The 18,874-nt window shown below is 49.3% G+C and overlaps 1 protein-coding gene across 1 annotated transcript in view; it reads left to right on the forward strand.

The window, feature by feature from the left end:
- The window catches only part of dgat2 (diacylglycerol O-acyltransferase 2), a 47,801-nt gene that overhangs the window by 9,159 nt on the left and 19,768 nt on the right, over window positions 1-18,874 (forward strand). Inside the window, exons 2-4 of the mRNA XM_055637556.1 lie at window positions 7,570-7,698; window positions 12,781-12,888; window positions 15,424-15,494. Coding sequence (XP_055493531.1) covers window positions 7,570-7,698; window positions 12,781-12,888; window positions 15,424-15,494 — 308 coding nt within the window. The remainder of the gene's footprint in view (window positions 1-7,569; window positions 7,699-12,780; window positions 12,889-15,423; window positions 15,495-18,874) is intronic.

Below are 18,874 nucleotides of genomic sequence, written 5' to 3' on the forward strand. Positions count from 1 at the left end.
AATTTATTTTTAAATGATAAAAACGAACCTGCCTCCACCACCTTCACTGGAAGCTCATTCCACACAGCCACCACTCTCTTGAGTAAAGAAGTTCCCCCTCATGTTACCCCTAAACTTCTGTCCCTTAATTCTCAAGTCATGACCCCTTGTTTGAATCTTCCCTACTCTCAGTGGGAAAAGCTTATCCACGTCAACTCTGTCTATCCCTCTCATCATTTTAAAGATCTCTATCAAGCCCCCCCCTTAACCTTCTGCGCTCCAGAGAATAAAGCCCTAACTTATTCAACCTTTCTCTGTAACTTAGTTGCTGAAACCCAGGCATCATTCTAGTAAATCTCCTCTGTACTCTCTCTATTTTGTTGACATCCTTCCGATAATTAGGCGACCAAAATTGCACATAAGGGAACAATGTTTAGTGCAAGGTAAAGCCAGTAAAGTCTGATCAAAGATAGTCCGAGGGTCACCAATGAGGTAGATAGTAGTTCAGGACCGCTCTCTAGTTCGTGAGGGGATGATTCTGTTGCCGGATAGCAACTGGGAAGAAACTGCCCTTGAATCTGAATCTGGAGCATTGGAGGAGCAGCACCTCATATTTCACTTGGGTAGTTTACACCCCAGCGGTGTGAACATTCTCCAATTTCAGGTAGTCCTTGCTTTCTCCCTCCCTCCCCTCCCCTTCCCAACTCTCCCACAAAGCCCACTGTCTCTACCTCTTCCTTTCCTCTCCCCACCCCCACATCAGTCTGAAGAAGGGTCTCGACCCGAAACCTCACCTATTCCTTCACTCCATAGATGCTGCCTTCCCCGCTGAGTTTCTCCAGAATTTTTGCCTACCCTAAATCTGGAGGTGTGTGTTTGTTTTCACACTTCTGTACCTGTTGCCTGATGGGAGAGGGGAGAGGAGGGAGTGACCGGGGTGAGACTGGTCCTTGCGATGGTGATGGGTGAATGGAAAATATGAGAAGCATTGAGAGGGTGGACAGACTGCTCTTTCCCAGGGTGGTGATGTCAAAGACTAGAGGGCATAGGTTTTGGGTGAGAGGGGCAAAGTTCGAAGGAGATGTGTTGGTTTGATACTGACCTGAACCATCGTGGGTGGAAATCAAAGCATCTGGAGGAAATCCACGCGGTCACGGGGAGAACGTACAAACTCCACACAGACAGCATCCGTGGTCATGATCAAGACTGGGTCTTTGGTGCTGTGAGGCAGCAGCTCTACCGCTGTGCCACCGTTGATACCTAGACTTGCAGACCTGGTGAATAAAAGATTGCTGGATCAAATTCTCAAGGAGAGGAATAACCTCGAATAATAGAGGGTCCTTACACAAAACATCATCTATCCATGTTCTCCACAGATGCTGCCTGACCCGCTGAGTTACTCCAGCACTCTGTGAAACGTCACCTATCCATGTTCTCCACAGATGCTGCCTGACCCGCTGAGTTACTCCAGCACTCTGTGTCCTCTTGTTCCTCAGCAGTTTCCTTTGCTGTAATGGTACTATTTTCTAAGTGTATAGTAATGGGCCTGTCCCACTTAGGCGACTCTTTAGGCGACTAGTTTGAATGGAATTCACCTACGACAGCAAAAATTGTCGCCATTGTCGCAGAAATATTTTCAACATGTTGAAAAATTCTGCGGCAGTCGTCTGTAGTCGCCCAAACAATTGCCTAAGTGGGACTGCCCCATTTGGAATCTTAGTGATACAGTGTGGAAACAGGCCCTTTGGCCCAATTTGCCCACACTGGCCAACATGTCCCAGCTACACTAGTCCCATCTGCCTGCGCTTGGCCCATATCCCTGCAAACCTGTCCTATCCTTGTACAGGTACCTGTCCAACTGTTTCTTAAACATTGGGATAGTCCCAGCCTCAACTACCTCCTCTGGCAGCTCGTTCCATGCACCCCGTGTGAAAAAGCTCTGCCTCCGGGTCCTATCAAATCTTTTCCCCGTCACCTTAAGCCCATGTCCACTGGTGTTATGTGAAGACTGCCGGTAGTAATACTACTTCATCTAACCTCCAGTGTTTGGGGAAGACAATATTGGATTAATTCCCTGTGACATCTGATGCAATAATGCAGGGGTGGGCAACCTTGTTCTGCATCGGGGCCGGGACGCATGTCTGTGAGCAGATGGCGGGCCACATCTATCCCGTGTACACACGGATCCCGCCCCGGATGGCAGGCGTCAAATCGCGTGTTCACGAAGGTCGACACAAGATGCCGGAGAAACTCAGCGGGTGAGGCAGCCTCGTGCAATCCTCGCATGTCTCACCCGCTGAGTTTCTCCAACATTTTTGTTGACCTTCGATTTTTCCAGCATCTGCAGATCTTTCTTGAGCGTGTTCACAGAAGATGCGCGGGAGGGCGGCCGTGCCACGGTACCGGCTGCGGTACAGACAGAGCTCGGTGGCGCTCGGCGGGCCGGTTGATTATGGGGTGGGAGGGGGGAAATCGGCCTGCGTGCCGGATTGACAATAGGCCATTCAGCCCTTCGAGCCAGCACCCCCATTCAAAGTGATCATGGCTGATCATTCCCAATCAGTACCCCTTTCCTGCCTTCTCCCCATATCCCCTATCTTTAAGAGCCCTATCTAGCTCTCTCTTGAAAGCATCCAGAGAACCGGCCTCCACCGCCCTCTGAGGCAGAGAATGCCACAGACTCACAACTCTCTGTGTGAAAAAGTGTTTCCTCGTCTCCGTTCTAAATGGCTTACTCCTTATTCTCAAATGATTTTAAGGACGATTTTGGGTTACGGGCCGTATTTGGCCCGGGGGCCAGAGGTTGCCGGCCCCTGTAATAGAAGGTGGAGTGACATGACCCTAACCATTTTGTTCTGCACAAACTCACTACAATGCCTCTGGAGGCAGGAACTGCAGATGCTGGTTTAAACTGATCGGCTTGCTGAACACCTTCGATCAGACCGCCTGGACTTACCTGATCTCCCAGTTGCCAAACACTTTGATTCCCCCTTCCCATTCCTACGCTGACCCTTCTGTCCTGGGCCTCCTGACCTTGTCGGAGCCAGGCCAAACGCAAATTGGAGGAACAGAGTTGTTGCCTGACATGCTGAGTTACTCCAGCATTTAAAGTATTGGGGTGATACAGAGTGGAAACAGGCCCTTCGGCCCGACTTGCCCACACTGGCCAACAATGTTTCCACTAGCGGGGGAGTCTCGGCCTAGAGGTCACAGCCTCAGAATTAAAGGACGTTCTTTTAGGAAGGAGATGAGGAGAAGTTTCTTTAGTCAGAGGGTGGTGAATCTATGGAATTCTTTGCCACAGATGGCTGTGGAGGCCAAGTCAGTGGATATTTGTAAGGCAGAGATCTATAGATTTTTGATTAGTACGGGTGTCGGGGGTTATGGGGAGAAAGCAGGAGAATGGGGTTAGGAGGGAGAGTTTGATCAGCCATGATTGAATGACGGAGTAGGCTTCATGGGCCGAATGGCCTAATTCTACTCCTATCACTTATGACCTTATAACAGCATCTCATATTTCGCTTCAGCAGCCTACAACCCAGTGGAATGACTTGGATTTCTCTAACATTAAGTAACCCTTGGACACCAACCTCCCCCCCCCCCTTTAGATATACTTTTTGTATATCTTTCATTCCACAAGTAGTATCTCTACTGAATAAATAAAAGTCTGTAGCCTCCATTTCCTCTGGTATTTTATTTCATTCACATGTTTTATCATTAATGTTTTATTATTAATGTTTTATGTTTTATTCTTAATTTTTTTTTTACTGTATGTCGTGATACTTGCGAGTGGAGCACCAAGGCAAATTCCTTGTATGTGAACATACTTGGCCTATAAACATAGAAAATAGGTGCAGGAGTAGGCCACTCGGCCCTTCGAGCCTGCACCGCCATTCAATATGATCATGGCTGATCATCCAACTCGGTATCCCGTACCTGCCTTCTCTCCATACCCCCCCCCGATCCCTTTAGCCACAAGGGCCACATCTAACTCCCTCTTAAATATAGCCAATGAACTGTGGCCTCAACTACCTTCTGTGGCAGAGAATTCCACAGATTCACCACTCTCTGTGTAAAAAATGATTTTCTCATCTCGGTCCTAAAAGATTTCCCCCTTATCCTTAAACTGTGACCCCTTGTCCTGGACTTCCCCAACATCGGGAACAATCTTCCTGCATCTAGCCTGTCCAACCCCTTAAGAATTTTGTAAGTTTCTATAAGCTTGTTCATTCATTCATTCTTTTGTTCTGTATCTCTCTACATCACCGTGTATATCAGGGGGTCGGCAGCCTAAGGCCCCCGGGCCGAATGTGGCCCGTAACCCGAGATATCCGGCCCGCAAGCGTGTTTTTTTGTTGTTGTTTTTTTTCCCCGTAATGATCCGCTCGCCGACTTCCATCATCTCCAGTACCTCCCGAGGCAGCGTCGTGCAGGCGTGGTGACACAAGGACGCAAGGAGGCCTGCGCCGGCAGCCGCAATGGCGGAGCCGTCGAGCGGGCCTGAGCGCCGAGCTCTGGCTGTACCGTATCCTGCGCAAAGCCACCAGCACGGCCCCGCTCGCACCTTCTGTGTCTGGGCTTCACTGTGGAATTCTCTGCCTCAGAGGGCGGTGGAGGCCGGTTCTCTGGATGCTTTCAAGGGAGAGCTAGATAGGGCTCTTAAAAATAGTAGAGTCAGGGGAGAAGATACAAGATACAAGATACATTTAATTGTCATTTGGACCCCTTGAGGTCCAAACGAAATGCCGTTTCTGCAGCCATACATTACAAACAAATAGACCCAAGACACAACATAATTTACATAAACATCCATCACATCGCTGTGATGGAAGGCCAAATAAACTTATCTCTCCACTGCACTGATAGTTTCCCCCCCCCCCCCCCCCCACCCCCCCGATGTCAGAGTCAAAGTCAAAGCCCCCGGCTGGCGATGGCAATTGTCCCACGGCCCAACATGTTCCCGATGTGCTGGGGGAGTCCAGCAATTTGAACCAGGGGCCACAGTTTAAGAATAAGGGATAAGCCATTTAGAACGGAGACGTGGAAACACTTCTTCTCACAGAAGGCAGGAACGGGGTACTGATTGTGGATGATCAGCCATGATCACATTGAATGGTGGTGCTGGCTCGAAGGGCCGAATGGCCTACTCCTGCACCTATTGTCTATTGTCTATTGTCTGTCGGAATCAAAGATCCGCTCTCTGATCTTTGGTCGGGATCGGGATTGTCAAGAGGCCTGGGGACGAGTGAGTATGAGCTGCGTCTTCGAAGGGGGAGTAATCCATGTGTACATGTGATAGTTGTGGCCCGCCATCCCGCTCACAGACATGTGTCCCGGTCCCAATGTAGAACAAGTTAGCCCATCCCTGGTCTATATCCCTCGTTTCCCTTTCTGCTGAATCTCAGTCTGAAGAAGGGTCTCGACCCAAAACGTCGCCTCTTCCTTCTCTCCAGAGGTGCTGCCTGTCCCGCTGAGTTACTCCAGCAATTTGTATCTATCTTCAACAGCTGGATGCTAAAATGGGATCTCCAATGACTCCTGTGGTCAATTCAAACACTGGCCTTGTGAGTGTGCATGTTGTTGACCCACCCAAGCTTATATAAGCTTTAAAAATCATTCATCCTGCTCGTCATTCTAACATGAAATGATGCAAAAGGCTTCACACTTGCGACATAGATCCGAACAGCACAGGAACAGGATCTTCGGCCCGCAGTGTCAGCGTTTGCGTCTTATCTTCAGTGCTATTGAGGGAGTGCAGCGTAGGTTTACAAGGTTAATTCCCGGGATGGCGGGACTGTCATATGCTGAGAGAGTGGAGCGGCTGGGCTTGTGCACTCTGGAGTGTAGAAGGATGAGAGGAAATCTCATTGAAACATATACAATTATTAAGGCTTTGGACACAGTAGAGGCAGGAAACATTTTCCGTATGTTGGGGGAGTCCAGAACCAGGGGCCACAGTTTAAGAATAAGGGATAAGCCATTTAGAACGGAGACGTGGAAACACTTCTTCTCACAGAGAGTGGTGAGTCTGTGGAATTTTCTGCCTCGGTGAGGGCGGTGGAGGCAGGTTCTCTGGATACTTTCAAGAGAGAGCTAGATGGGACTCTTAAAGATAGTGGAGTCAGGGGATATGGGGAGAAGGCAGGAACGGGGTACTGATTGGGGATGATCAGCCATGATCACATTGAATGGCGGTGCTGGCTCATAGGGCCGAATGGCCTACTCCTGCACCTGTTGTCTATTGTCTATTGTCTATAAACCAGTATCTGCAGTTCCTTCCATACACAGCTACTTCAGCCCAAAGAAGGGTCCCGAAACGTCACACCCATTCCTTCTCTCCAGAGATGCTGCCTGTCCCGCTGAGTTACTCCAGCATTTTGTGTCTGTCTTCAGTGTAAATCAGCATCTGTGGTTCCTTCCTGCACAACTTTGCCCTTTCGAGCAAAAGGTACCAAAGTGTGAAAAAGCACACCTCCAGATTCAGGGACAGTTTCTTCACAGCTGTTATCAGGCAACTGAACCATCCTTAATAATAATAATAATAATATATTTTATTGTCATTGCACATAAGTGCAACGAGATTTGGTATGCAGCTTCCAACCGATGTCATAACTTAAATAACTAATACAATTTAGATTCCCCGAGAATATGGATTGTAAAATAGTCAAAACAGTTCAAACAGACTAAAGTGCAGATGTGTCTGTGTGTCGTGACCATCCGAGGGAGACAGTTCATGTGGGGTGGGGGGACTCAGCAGGGCCGGTTCAGAGCCGCTATAGCTCTGGGGATGAAGCTGTTCCTGAGTCTGGAGGTTCGGGCGTAGAAGGCCTTGTAACGTCTGCCGGAGGGAAGTAGTTCGAACAGTCCATTACAAGGGTGTGAGGAGTCTTTATGGATGCTGACGGCCTTCCTGAGGCACCGTGTGTGGTAGATGCCCTCCAAGGTTGGTAGCTGTGTCCCAATGATCCTCTGCGCTCTGTGGACGACGCGCTGAAGAGCTCTCCTCTCCGCCTCCGTGCAGCTGAGATACCACACAGAGATGGCATACGTTAATATGCTCTCTGTGGTGCAGCGGTAGAACGGTGTCAGCAGCTGTTGGGGCAGACCAGTCTTTTTTAAAGTCCTCCGGAAGAACAGTCGTTGCTGTGCCTCCTTGACCAGCGCAGCGGTGTTGGTGGACCATGTGAGGTCCTCTGAGATCTCTTTCACCAACTAGAGAGCGGTCGTTGACAACTGAAGCCCAGAACCAGGGGCCACAGTTTAAGAATAAGGGGTAAGCCATTTAGAACGGAGACGTGGAAACGCGTTTTCACACATTTGTGAGTGTGGAATTCTCTGCCTCAGAGGGCGGTGGAGGCCGGTTCACTGGATGCTTTGAAGAGAGAGCTGGATAGGGCTCTTAAAAATAGCAGTCGGGGGATATGGGGAGAAGGCAGGAACGGGGTACTGATTGTGGACGATCAGCCATGATCACATTGAATGGCGGTGCTGGCTCGAAGGGCCAAATGGCCTACTCCTACACCTATTGCCTATCGCACTATCTATTTTGTGCCTATCACTTGTTTTAATGTGGTTTTTATTCTCCCCCAGGTACTGGAGAGAGTATCCTCTCAGCATTGAGCAATCTATCGTCTCTTCCTTGGATAGCCCGATCCAAAATAGAACGACACTTGCAAATGCTCTCTGTTCTACAATGGGTTGCCTCCTTCCTATTGTTGGGTACGTCATTTGTCTATTTAACATGTGTGTTCGCAAGTTGAAACAAGTTGTTGGAGTAGAATTAAGGCCATTCGGCCCATCGAGTCCACCTACAACGCTAGAGACCCGGGTTTGATCCTGACTACGGGTGCGTGTCTGTACGGAGTTTGTACGTTCTCCCCCTGACCGCGTGGGTGTTCTCCGAGATCCTTCTCCCCATAACCCTTGACCCAATAGAAAATAGGTGCAGGAGTGGGCCATTCGGCCGCCCTTCGAGCCAGCACTGCCATTCAATGCGACCATGGCTGATCATCCCCAATCAGTACCCCGTTCCTGCCTCCTCCCCATATCCCCTGACTCCACTATCTTTAAGAGCACTATCTAGCTCTCTCTTGAAAATAACCAGAGAACCGGCCTCCACTGCCCACTGAGGCAGAGAATTCCACAGACTCACAACTCTGTGTGAAAAATTGTTTCCTCTTCTCCGTTCTAATGGCTTACCCCTTATTCTTAAACTGTGGCCCCTGGTTCTGGACTCCCCCAACATCGGGAACGTTTCCTGCCTCTAGCGTGTCCAAGCCCTTAATCATCTTATATGACTCAATAAGATGCCCTCTCATCCTTCTAAACTCCAAAGTATACAAGCCCAGCCGCTCCATTCTCTCAGTATGCGACAGTCCCGTCATCCTGGGAATTAACCTGGTGAACCTACGCTGCACTCCCTCAATAGCAAGAATGTCCTTCCTCAAATTAGGGAACCAAAACTGCACATAATACTCCAGGTGTGGTCTCACTAGGGCCATTTGTCACCCATTCCTTCTCTCCAGAGATGCTTGCTGTCCCGCTGAGGTACTTCAACATTTTGTGTCTATCCCCATGTCTCTCTATCCCTGTGCGTCTACAAGCCTGTTAAACATTGCTATTGTATCTGCTTCCACTATCATCCTTTAGTTTATTGTAACTCTACAGTCATAGAGTGATACAGCATGGAAACTTGCCCTTACCGACATGCCCCAGCTGCACTAGTCCCACTTGCCTGCGCTTGGTCCATATCCCTCCAAACCTGTCCTATCCATGTACCTGTCTAACTGTTTCTTAAATGTTGGGATAGTCCCAGCCTCAACTACCTCCTCCGGCAGCTCGTTCCATACAGCCGTTGCTGGTTGCTGCAAATTTGGTGGGCTGAGGGGGGCATGTTTCTGCACTGTAACTCTAAAGTCCCGAGTATAGTCTGAAGAATGTTCTATGGTCTATTAGTTTAGTATAGAGATACAGCGCGGAAACAGGCCTTTCCTTCGGCCCACCGAGTCAGCCCTGACCAGCGATCCCCGCACACTAACACTATCCTACACCAACCAGGGACAATTTGTAAACAAAAACCATTGCATACACCAAGCCAATTAACCTCTGTTAACCGCATGTCTTTGGAGTGTGGGAGGAAACCAAAGATCTCGGAGAAAACCCACGCGGGTCACGGGGAGAACGTACAAACTCCGTACGATAGTCGGGATCGAACCCAGGTCACTGGCACTGCAAGACAGCAACTCTACCGCTGCTCTTCTGTGTTCGCTGTTCCGTGCTCTCTGTTCCCTGTTGTGTTCCATGTTGTGTTCCATGTTCCCTGTTGTGTTCTCTGCTCCATGTTCCCTGTTGTGTTCTCTGTTCCGTGTTCCCTGTTCCATGTTGTGTTCCATGTTCCCTGTTGTGTTCTCTGTTCCCTGTTCCCTGTTGTGTTCTGCGTTCCGTGTTCCATGTTGTGTTCTGTTCCGTGTTGTGTTCTCTGTTCCGTGTTCCGTGTTCCATGTTGTGTGTTGTGTTCCGTGTTCCATGTTGTGTTCTCTGTTCCATGTTCCATGTTGTGTTCTCTGTTCCATATTCCATGTTGTGTTCTCTGTTCCGTGTTCCATGTTGTGTTCCATATTCCATGTTGTGTTCTCTGTTCCGTGTTCCGTGTTCCATGTTGTGTTCTCTGTTCCCTGTTTGGTGTTCCATGTTGTGTTCTCTGTTCCGTGTTCCATGTTGTGTTCTCTGTTCCCTGTTTGGTGTTCCATGTTGTGTTCTCTGTTCCCTGTTTGGTGTTCCATGTTGTGTTCTCTGTTCCCTGTTTGGTGTTCCATGTTGTGTTCTCTGTTCCCTGTTTGGTGTTCCATGTTGTGTTCTCTGTTCCCTGTTTGGTGTTCCATGTTGTGTTCTCTGTTCCGTGTTCCATGTTGTGTTCTCTGTTCCATGTTCCGTGTTCCATGTCGTGTTCTCTGTTCCGTGTTCCCTGTTCCCTGTTCTGTTCTCTGCTCCGTGTTCTGTGTTCCGTTCCGTGTTCTCTGCTCTGTGTTCCGTGTTGTGTGTCGTGTGTTCCGTGCTCCGCATTCCGTTAGCTTGCCTCTTGCCCGGTGAAAGTAAAACCAAGTTAAACGGGGAGTTTAGAAGTGGGTGCAGGTTATTTTCCAGAGAGCTGCTTTCAGTGCAGCGACCTTGCTCCCAGGGTCACTGGTATCTCAGTGTACATTGTGGGAGCGTGGGGTCAGCACCAGTGCAGCGAGCAGAGCGCTCCTGGAAAGTTACCATCTGGACCAACGCCAGTCGTGGAATATATGGATTATGTGCAAGCAGAAAAGAGATAGCATCATGTCCAGCACAGATAGGGTGGGCTGAAGGGCCAGTTCCTGCGTTGTTCTGTCCTACCTTCTATGACAGATGACCAAAACAATCACAGGGAGAAAATCGGGTGTACTAAATCGCAAAGGGGGATACAGCAGATAGGGTTGAAGCCAGAGGGTCTTTTACCCAGCGTGGGGGGAATCAAGAACCAGAGGACATAAGTTCAAGGTGAGAGGGGAAAAATCTAATAGGAACTAGAGGGGAAACGTTTTCACATAATTAGACCATTCAGCCCATCAAGTCTACTCCACCATTCAATCATGGCTGATTTATCTCTCCCACCTAACCCTTGTACACTCTAGAATTTAGAAGGATGAGAAGTTATCTTATTGAAACGTATAAGAATATTAAGGGTTTGGACACGCTAGAGGCAGGAAACATGTTCCCGATGTTGGGGGAGTCCTGAACCAGGGGCCACAGTTTAGGAATAAGGGGTAAGCCATTTAGAACGGAGATGAGGAAACACTTTTTCTCACAGAGAGTTGTGAGTCTGTGGAATTCTCTGCCTTGGAGGGCGGTGGAGGCTGGTTCTCTGGATGCTTTCAAGAGAGAGCTAGATAGGGCTCTTAAAGATAGCGGAGTCAGGGGGTATGGGGAGAAGGCAGGAACGGGGTACTGATTGGGGATGATCAGCCGTGATCACATTGAAAAGCGGTTCTGGCTCAACGGACCGAATGGCCTACCCCTGCACCTGTTGTCTATTGTCTAAAACCCACACAGGTCGAGGGAAGAACGTACATACTGTGCAGATAGCATCCGTAGTCAAGGATCTAATTCGGGTCTATGACGTTGTAAGGCAATAGTTCTACTGCCACGCCACCTTACTGCCCCGATGAGGAGGAATATCTTTAGAGTCATAGAGTGATACACCGTGGAAACAGGCCCTTCGGCCCAACTTGCCCACACCGGCCAACAATGTCCCAGCTACACTAGTCCCACCTGCCTGCATTTGGCCCATATCCCTCCAAACCTGTCCTATTATCTAAATGGTGGCCGATACACCCAAAGGGGGAGATGTGAGCGAGATCCCTGGGTGTCATGGTACACTTTTCATTGAAGGTAGGCTATGTGCAGGTGCAGCAGGCAGTAAAGAAAGCGAATGGTCTGTTAGCTTTCATTGCAAAAGCTTTTTGAGTATAGGAGTCAGGGAGGTTCTACTGCAGTTGTACAGGGTCAGTGTGTGAGACCACCCAGAGTATTGCGTACAAGTTTTGGTCTCCAAATCTGAGGAAGGACATTATTGCCATAGAGGGAGTTTGCGGAGAGACGGTTCTGGGGACTGATTCCTGGGATGTCAGGGAGGTGCTATGATGAGCAAAGACTGGATAGACTTGGTTTATACTCTCTAGAATTTAGAAGATTTGAGAGGGGATCTTATAGAAACTTACAAAATTCTTAAGGGGTTGGACAGGCTAGATGCAGGAAGTTTGTTCCTGAGGTTAGGGAAGTCCAGGACAAGGGGTCACAGCTTAAGGATAAAGGGGAAATCCTTTAAAACCGAGATGAGAAGAACTTTTTTCACACAGAGAGTGGTGAATCTCTGGAACTCTCTGCCACAGAGGGTAGTTGAGGCCACTTCATTGGCTATATTTAAGAGGGAGTTAGATGTGGCCCTTGTGGCTAAGGGGATCAGGGGGTATGGAGAGAAGACAGGTACGGGATACTGAGTTGGATGATCAGCCATGATCATATTGAATGGCGGTGCAGGCTCGAAGGGCCGAATGGCCTACTCCTGCACCTAATTTCTATTTTCTATCCATGTACCTGTCTAACTGTTTCTTAAACGTTGGGATAGTCCCAGCCTCAACTACCTCCTCTGGCAGCTTGTTCCATACACCCACCACCCTTTGTGTGAAAATGTTACCCCTCAGATTCCTATTAAATCTTTTCCCCTTCACCTTGAGCCTATGTCCTCTGGTCCTCGATTCACCTACTGTGGGCAAGGGACTCTACCTGATCTACTCCTCACAGAGCAAAGCTTTTGTGCGTGCTAACCAGTCAGTGGAAAGACATTGCACGCTTGCAATCGAGCCGTCCACAGTGTAAACATACAGGTTTAAGGGAAAAAAGCGAATGGTGTTAATGTGCGGGGATCGCTGGTCGGCGCAGACCCCGGTGGGCCTGTTTCCGCACTGTATCTCTAAACGAAAACCTTTGAAGCGATGGTGGGCGTGGACTCAGTAGGCCGAAGGGCCTGTTTCCACGCTCCAAATTAAAAGAACGGCCTGGGTGAAATTGCCCCTAATGTGCAGGGAGTGGATGAGGATTTAGGACAACATCGAGCATAGAACCGGTGGTTGATTGTTGGTGCGGACTCGGTGGGCCGAAGGGCCTGTTTCCGTGCTGTGTCTCCAAACTGAACTCAAAAAGGAGACGGCTTGGTTTTATATTGGGCTCTTCCCTGATTGCCATCGTCCTTGATTTGTGGTTTGATTTGATTTCTTGCAGGTATCGTCTGCAGCATAATCCTGGCTTATACCTTCTTCACTAATTGCTGGCCAATTGCAGCTCTGTACTTGTCCTGGTTGATCCTAGACTGGGATACGCCCAACCAAGGTACGTGATTGTGGGGGGGGGGGGGGGGGGGGGGGTAGAGTGGCTGCCTCGCAGCCCCAGGGACCCGCGTTCGATCCCGACCACGGCTGCTGCCTGCACGGAGTTTGCACGTTCTCCCTGCTACCGTGCGGGTTTTCTCCAGATTCCTCCACCTCGCACTCCGAAGGCGGGCAGATTTATGGGTTAAGGGCCCTGTCCCACTGTACGAGCTAATTCAAGAGTTCTCCCGAGTTTCCCCTGATTCGAACTCGGAGAATTACGGTAATGGCCGCTCGTGGGTATTCGGGGCTCTCGTGGACATTTTTCGACATGTTGAAAAACCTTCACGAGCGTACCGCGTTTCCCGAGTACCTGCCGTTAGCGTTACGAGCCGTTAAGAGATGTCACGAGTTCTGAGGTAGCCGCTACGTACATTCTACGTGCTTACCACGAGTTTGATTTTTTTTTTTTGACTCTTGAATTACCTCGTACAGTGGGACAGCCCCTTTAATTTGTTTCGGTAACAGGTCTTTCCCCCCCCCAGACGGTTTCCCACCCCCCCACAAAATATGGCGCCTAGGCCTCATCGGGATTTCTGCGTCTGATCGTTGGGTCGAATTTGCTCCCCTGCGGCCAGAACCTCCGAACTAAAGAACGTTCCTTTGGGAAAGAGATGAGGAATTTCTTTAGTCAGTGGGTGGTAAATCTGTGGAACTCATTGCCACAGGCAGCTGTGGAGGCCAAGACATTGGATTTTTTTTGTAAGGCAGAGATAGATTCTCGGCTAGTACGGGTGTTGGGGGTTATGGGGAGAAATCATGAGAGGAATAGATCGGGTAGAGTCTTTTACCCAGAGTAGGGGAATCGAGGACCAGAGGACACGGGTTCAAGGTGAAGGGAAAAAGATTTAATAGGAATTTGAGGAGTAACTTTTTCACAGGGTGGTGGGTGTGTGGAACGCGCTGCCAGAGGAGGTAGTTGAGGCTGGGACTATCCTAACGTTTAAGAAACAGTTAGACAGGTATATGGATAGTACAGGTTTAGAGGGATATGGACCAGTGGGACTGGTGTAGTTGGGACATTGTTGGCCAGTGTGGGCGAGTTGGGCTGAAGGGCCTGTTTCCACACTGTATTAATCTATGACTATATCTAAGGCAGGAGAAAGGGGTTAGGAGGGAGAGATAGATCAGCCATGTTGAATGGTGGAGTAGACTTGATGGGCCGAATGGCCTCATTCTGTTCCTGGAATTGATGAATTTTTCAGTCTTCTGGTGCAGGTGACCCTGACATATACGGAAGATCCACCACAAAGGTCATGTCTGGTCACTCTCCGCCTTACAAAAATATCCACTGACTTGGCCTCCACAGCCATCTGTGGCAATGAGTTCCACAGATTCACCACCCTCTGGCTGAAGGTTGCGTGTATGTAGAACCAGCTGTCACAGGGGGAAGTTGAGGAAGTGCTGTAACAATATTTAATAGACATTTAAGGTAGACAAAAACGCTGGAGAAACTCAGCAGGTGAGGCAGCATCTATGGAGCAAAGGAACTAGGTGACGTTTCGGGTCGAGACCCTTCAGTCTTTAATAGACATCTGGTCAGGTGCAAAGAGCCCAATTCTGCTCCAATCACTTATGAATTTCACGCTAGACACAAAAAGCTGGAGTAACTCAGCAGGACAGGCAGCATCTCTGGAGAGAAGGAATAGGTGACGTCTCGGGTCGAGACCCTTCTTCAGACCTGAAACGTCTTACCCATTCATATAACCATATAACCATATAACAATTACAGCACGGAAACAGGCCATCTCGGCCCTACAAGTCCGTGCCGAACAACTTTTTTCCCTTAGTCCCACCTGCCTGCACTCATAACATAACCCTCCATTCCTTTCTCATCCATATGCCTATCCAATTTATTTTTAAATGTTACCAACGAACCTGCCTCCACCACTTCCACTGGAAGCTCATTCCACACCGCTACCACTCTCTGAGTAAAGAAGTTCCCCCTCATATTATCCCTAAACTTCTGTCCCTTAATTCTGAAGTCATGTCCTCTTGTTTGAATCTTCCCTATTCTCAAAGGGAAAAGCTTGTCCACATCAACTCTGTCTATCCCTCTCATCATTTTAAAGACCTCTATCAATTCCCCCCTTAACCTTCTGCGCTCCAAAGAATAAAGCCCTAACTTGTTCAACCTTTCTCTGTAACTTAGTTGCTGAAACCCAGGCAACATTCTAGTAAATCTCCTCTGTACTCTCTCTATTTTGTTGACATCCTTCCTATAATTAGGCGACCAAAATTGTACACCATACTCCAGAATTGGTCTCACCAATGTCTTGTACAATTTTAACATTACATCCCAGCTTCTATACTTCTATACTCAATACTCAATTCCTTCTCTCCGGAGATGCTGCCTGACTCGCCGAGTTCCTCCAGCTCTTCATGCCTATCTTTGGTTTAAACCAGAATCTGCAGTTCCTTCCTGCGCTTGTGAATTTGATGTTGCTTTCGGGAATCTTTTCGAGATAGCGTGGAAACTGGTGCTTTTACTTTCCAGGAGGCAGGCGGTCAGCGTGGGTGCGGAACTGGGCCCTGTGGCGATATTTCCGAGAATACTTCCCCATCAGAGTGAGTAGATTTTAAAAACTAGGACCGCCCGTGCCTTTTAAAATGATGGCCACTAGCCCGACTTGCGACTTGCGTGGATGATTTGGCTCGGATAATTCGGTTCAGTCTCATTGTTGTCACGTGTGTCGGTTTACAGTGAGATGCTTTTGTTTCCGATTGCATCGGGCACGCTGCCGCAGCGGTAGGGTCGCTGCCTCGCGGCGCCGGAGACGCAGGTTCCATCCCGACCACGAGTGCTGTCTGTGCGGAGTTTGTACGTTCTCCCCGTGACCTGCGTGGGTTTTCTCGGAGATCTTTCATTTCCCACACCTCCTCTGGATGCTTTCAAGAGGAGGCTAGATAGAGCTCTCAAAGATAGCGGAGTCAGGGGATATGGGGAGAAGGCAGGAACGGGGTACTGATTGGGGATGATCAGCCATGATCACATTGAATGGCGGTGCTGGCTCAAAGGGCCGAATGGCCGACTCCTGCACCTATTGTCTATTGTCTTCCACAGACGTGTAGGTTAATTGGCTTGGTATGTGTAAATTGTCCCGTGTGTGTGTTAGTGTTGGCATGCGAGGATCGCTGGTCGGTGGGGACTCGGTGGGCCGAAGGACCTGTGCCCGTGCTATATCTCTAAACCAGTGGTTCCCAACGTGGGGTGTACGCCCCACAGGGGGGCAATTTGATTTTAAGGGGGGCAATTGAGCGTGACTGAGGAGGTCTGGGTCCAAATTTTTGATTTTTATTTTTTTGGATTTTCCATCAGGTAAACATCTGTAGTTTATGTTTCAGATGTTATTTTGAGTAAATAATTTTTTTGGGGTAAAAAAGGTCTTTATTGTGTAGTTATTACATAATCACCGCGCCATCGCTCTTCATGCACGTCGCACGAAGCGTGCGAGGTCATTTTTTTAAACAATTTTTTAGTAATTTCTTGCTCAGAACTTTAACTGTCTTTTGTTTATTTCATTTTTCTTTTTCATGGATGCCATGTTCTTTCGAAGCTTGTTTAAACCAAGGTATTGGCGTTTTAAGCTTCTTCAGCTGAAACAGAGTTCACTTTTTAAATGATAAGAATTATATATCACCACATGGGGGGGGGCATCAGGATTTTAGAGGTGATTAGGTGGGGCATGGCCAAAAAAAGGTTGGGAACCACTGCTCTAAACTAAACTAAGTGGACGAAGAACATCCTGACGAACTGTTTTGTGCAAGACCATTGTTGCCCAGTGGTTGATGCCCGAACTGAAACGTCGTCTGTCCATTGTCCTAAATGCACGGAGCTGCGGATGCTGGAATTCTGAGCCAAGCAGTGCTGGAGGAAGTCGTCCGGTCGGCCAGTGTTTTGGGCCGTGACCCACTGACCTCCTCCACCACTTTGCTTTGGCTCAAAACTCCAGCATCTGCAGTACAGCACTTGTGACTCCAGCTGATAAATGCCCATCTGCTATGCTGTGATCATTTACAGCCCACATATAAAGGGGGCCATCAGTCACATCTCTCCATGTGCAGCTGACCACGATGGCCCAAATCTAAATTCACCAGTTCCTAACGAAGGAAAAACGCAGTTAGTCCCTGGTGAGATAGGCGTTTACAGTCCGAATTGCCTCTGGGAAGAAACTCCTTCTCAACCTCTCCGTTCTCACCGCATGGCAACGGAGGCATTTGCCTGACCGTAGCAGCTGGAACAGTCCGTTGCAGAGGTGGAAGGGGTCTCTCATGATTTTATTTGCTCTGGAGTTGCACTTCCTGTCAACCTCATTCTCCTGCCTTCTCCCTTCAAAAACCCAAAGGTCACACACTGGCATCATTTGCGCGTAATTTATGTGACATAATTTACGTGCCACGACGCACGCATTGTGCCGCGCACGTGATGTGCGCACGGTGCATGGTGACATAGGCAGTGACGCGCCCCCCGTGATTTTGGGATTCATAAAATCTTTGCGTGCCAAGTGGGACAGGCCCTTTACTCATCAAGAGCCTATAGATCTCTGCCTTAAAAATATCCACATCCTCTACAACCATCTGTGGCAATTAATTGCACCGATTCACCACCCTCTGACTCAAGCTGTTGCCAGAACTCGGGTGGAGGGGGCTGGGGATCTGAGTGAAAGAGAGGTTGAGTAGGTTGGGACTCTATTCCTTGGAGCGTAGGAGGATGAGGCGTGCATTTTCCAGAGGTGTATAAAATCATGCGAGGAGTAGATCGGGTAGAGTCGCTTGCCCAGAGTAGGTGAATCGAGGACCAGAGGACACGGGTTTAAGGTGAAGGGTGAAAGATTTAATGTCTAACTTTTTTCTGCTTGCTCATGATCCATATTCCACGACTGGCGTTGGTCCAGATGGTAACTTTCCAGGAGCGCTCTGCTCGCTGCACTGGTGCTGACCCCACGCTCCCACAATGTACGCTGAGATACCAGTGACCCTGGGAGCAAGGTCGCTGCACTGAAAGCAGCTCTCTGGAAAATAACCTGCGCCCACTTCTAAACTCCCCGTGTAGAAACATAGACATGGAAACATAGAAAATTGGTGCAAGAGGAGGCCATTCGGCCCTTTCGAGCCAGCACCGCCATTCATTGTGATCATGGCTGATTGTCCCCAATCAATAACCCGTGCCTGCCTTCTCCCCATATCCCTCGGCTCCACTAGCCCCTAGAGCTCTATCTAACTCTCTCTTAAATGATTTGCCCTCCACTGCCCTCTGTGGCAGGGAATTCCACAAATTCACAACTCTCTGGGTGAAAAAGATTTTTTCTCACCTCTGTCTTAAATGGCCTCCCCTTTATTCTAAGACTGTGTGGCCCCTGGTTCTGGACTCGCCCAACATTTTGGAACATTTTCCCTGCATCTAGCTTGTCCAGTCCTTTTATAATTTTATATGTTGCTGCGGAGTTTTGGGCCGGGCGCTGGGCTTTGCGTGTGACGTTGCGTAGCCCGGGCCAAAAGGTCTCAGCTGTCCCGCCAGCTGGTGTTTGTGTTCTGCTTCACGTTAATTCCGGCGCCCCGTCCAACTCGTGAACCGATGATCGGCCGTGAGAAGGAGGGGTGGTGGTGGTGTTGGCGGTAAGCGAAGGTCCGAAGGCCGGACAGCTGGCCGGGTTGCCGACCAACCGACGGGGCCACGGGCGAGGCGGCTGCTGCTGCTGCTGCACTCCACGGGCTGCACTACGTTGGGACGGGCGAGGCGGGACCGGACGCGGCGCTCCGACACGACAGTCCCCTCGACCCGAGTAGCAGCGGTCAAATACGGGACAAGGGCGATCCCGTGTACGGGACAAACCAATTTAACCCAAAATACGGGATGTCCCGGCTAATACAGGGCAGTTGGCGACCCTAGTTTAGAGATACAGCACAGAAACGGGCCCTTCAGCCCACCGAGTCCACACCGCCTGCCA

The sequence above is a fragment of the Leucoraja erinacea genome, chromosome 6 (assembly GCF_028641065.1).
Source record: "Leucoraja erinacea ecotype New England chromosome 6, Leri_hhj_1, whole genome shotgun sequence".
Classification (NCBI taxonomy): domain Eukaryota; kingdom Metazoa; phylum Chordata; class Chondrichthyes; order Rajiformes; family Rajidae; genus Leucoraja; species Leucoraja erinaceus.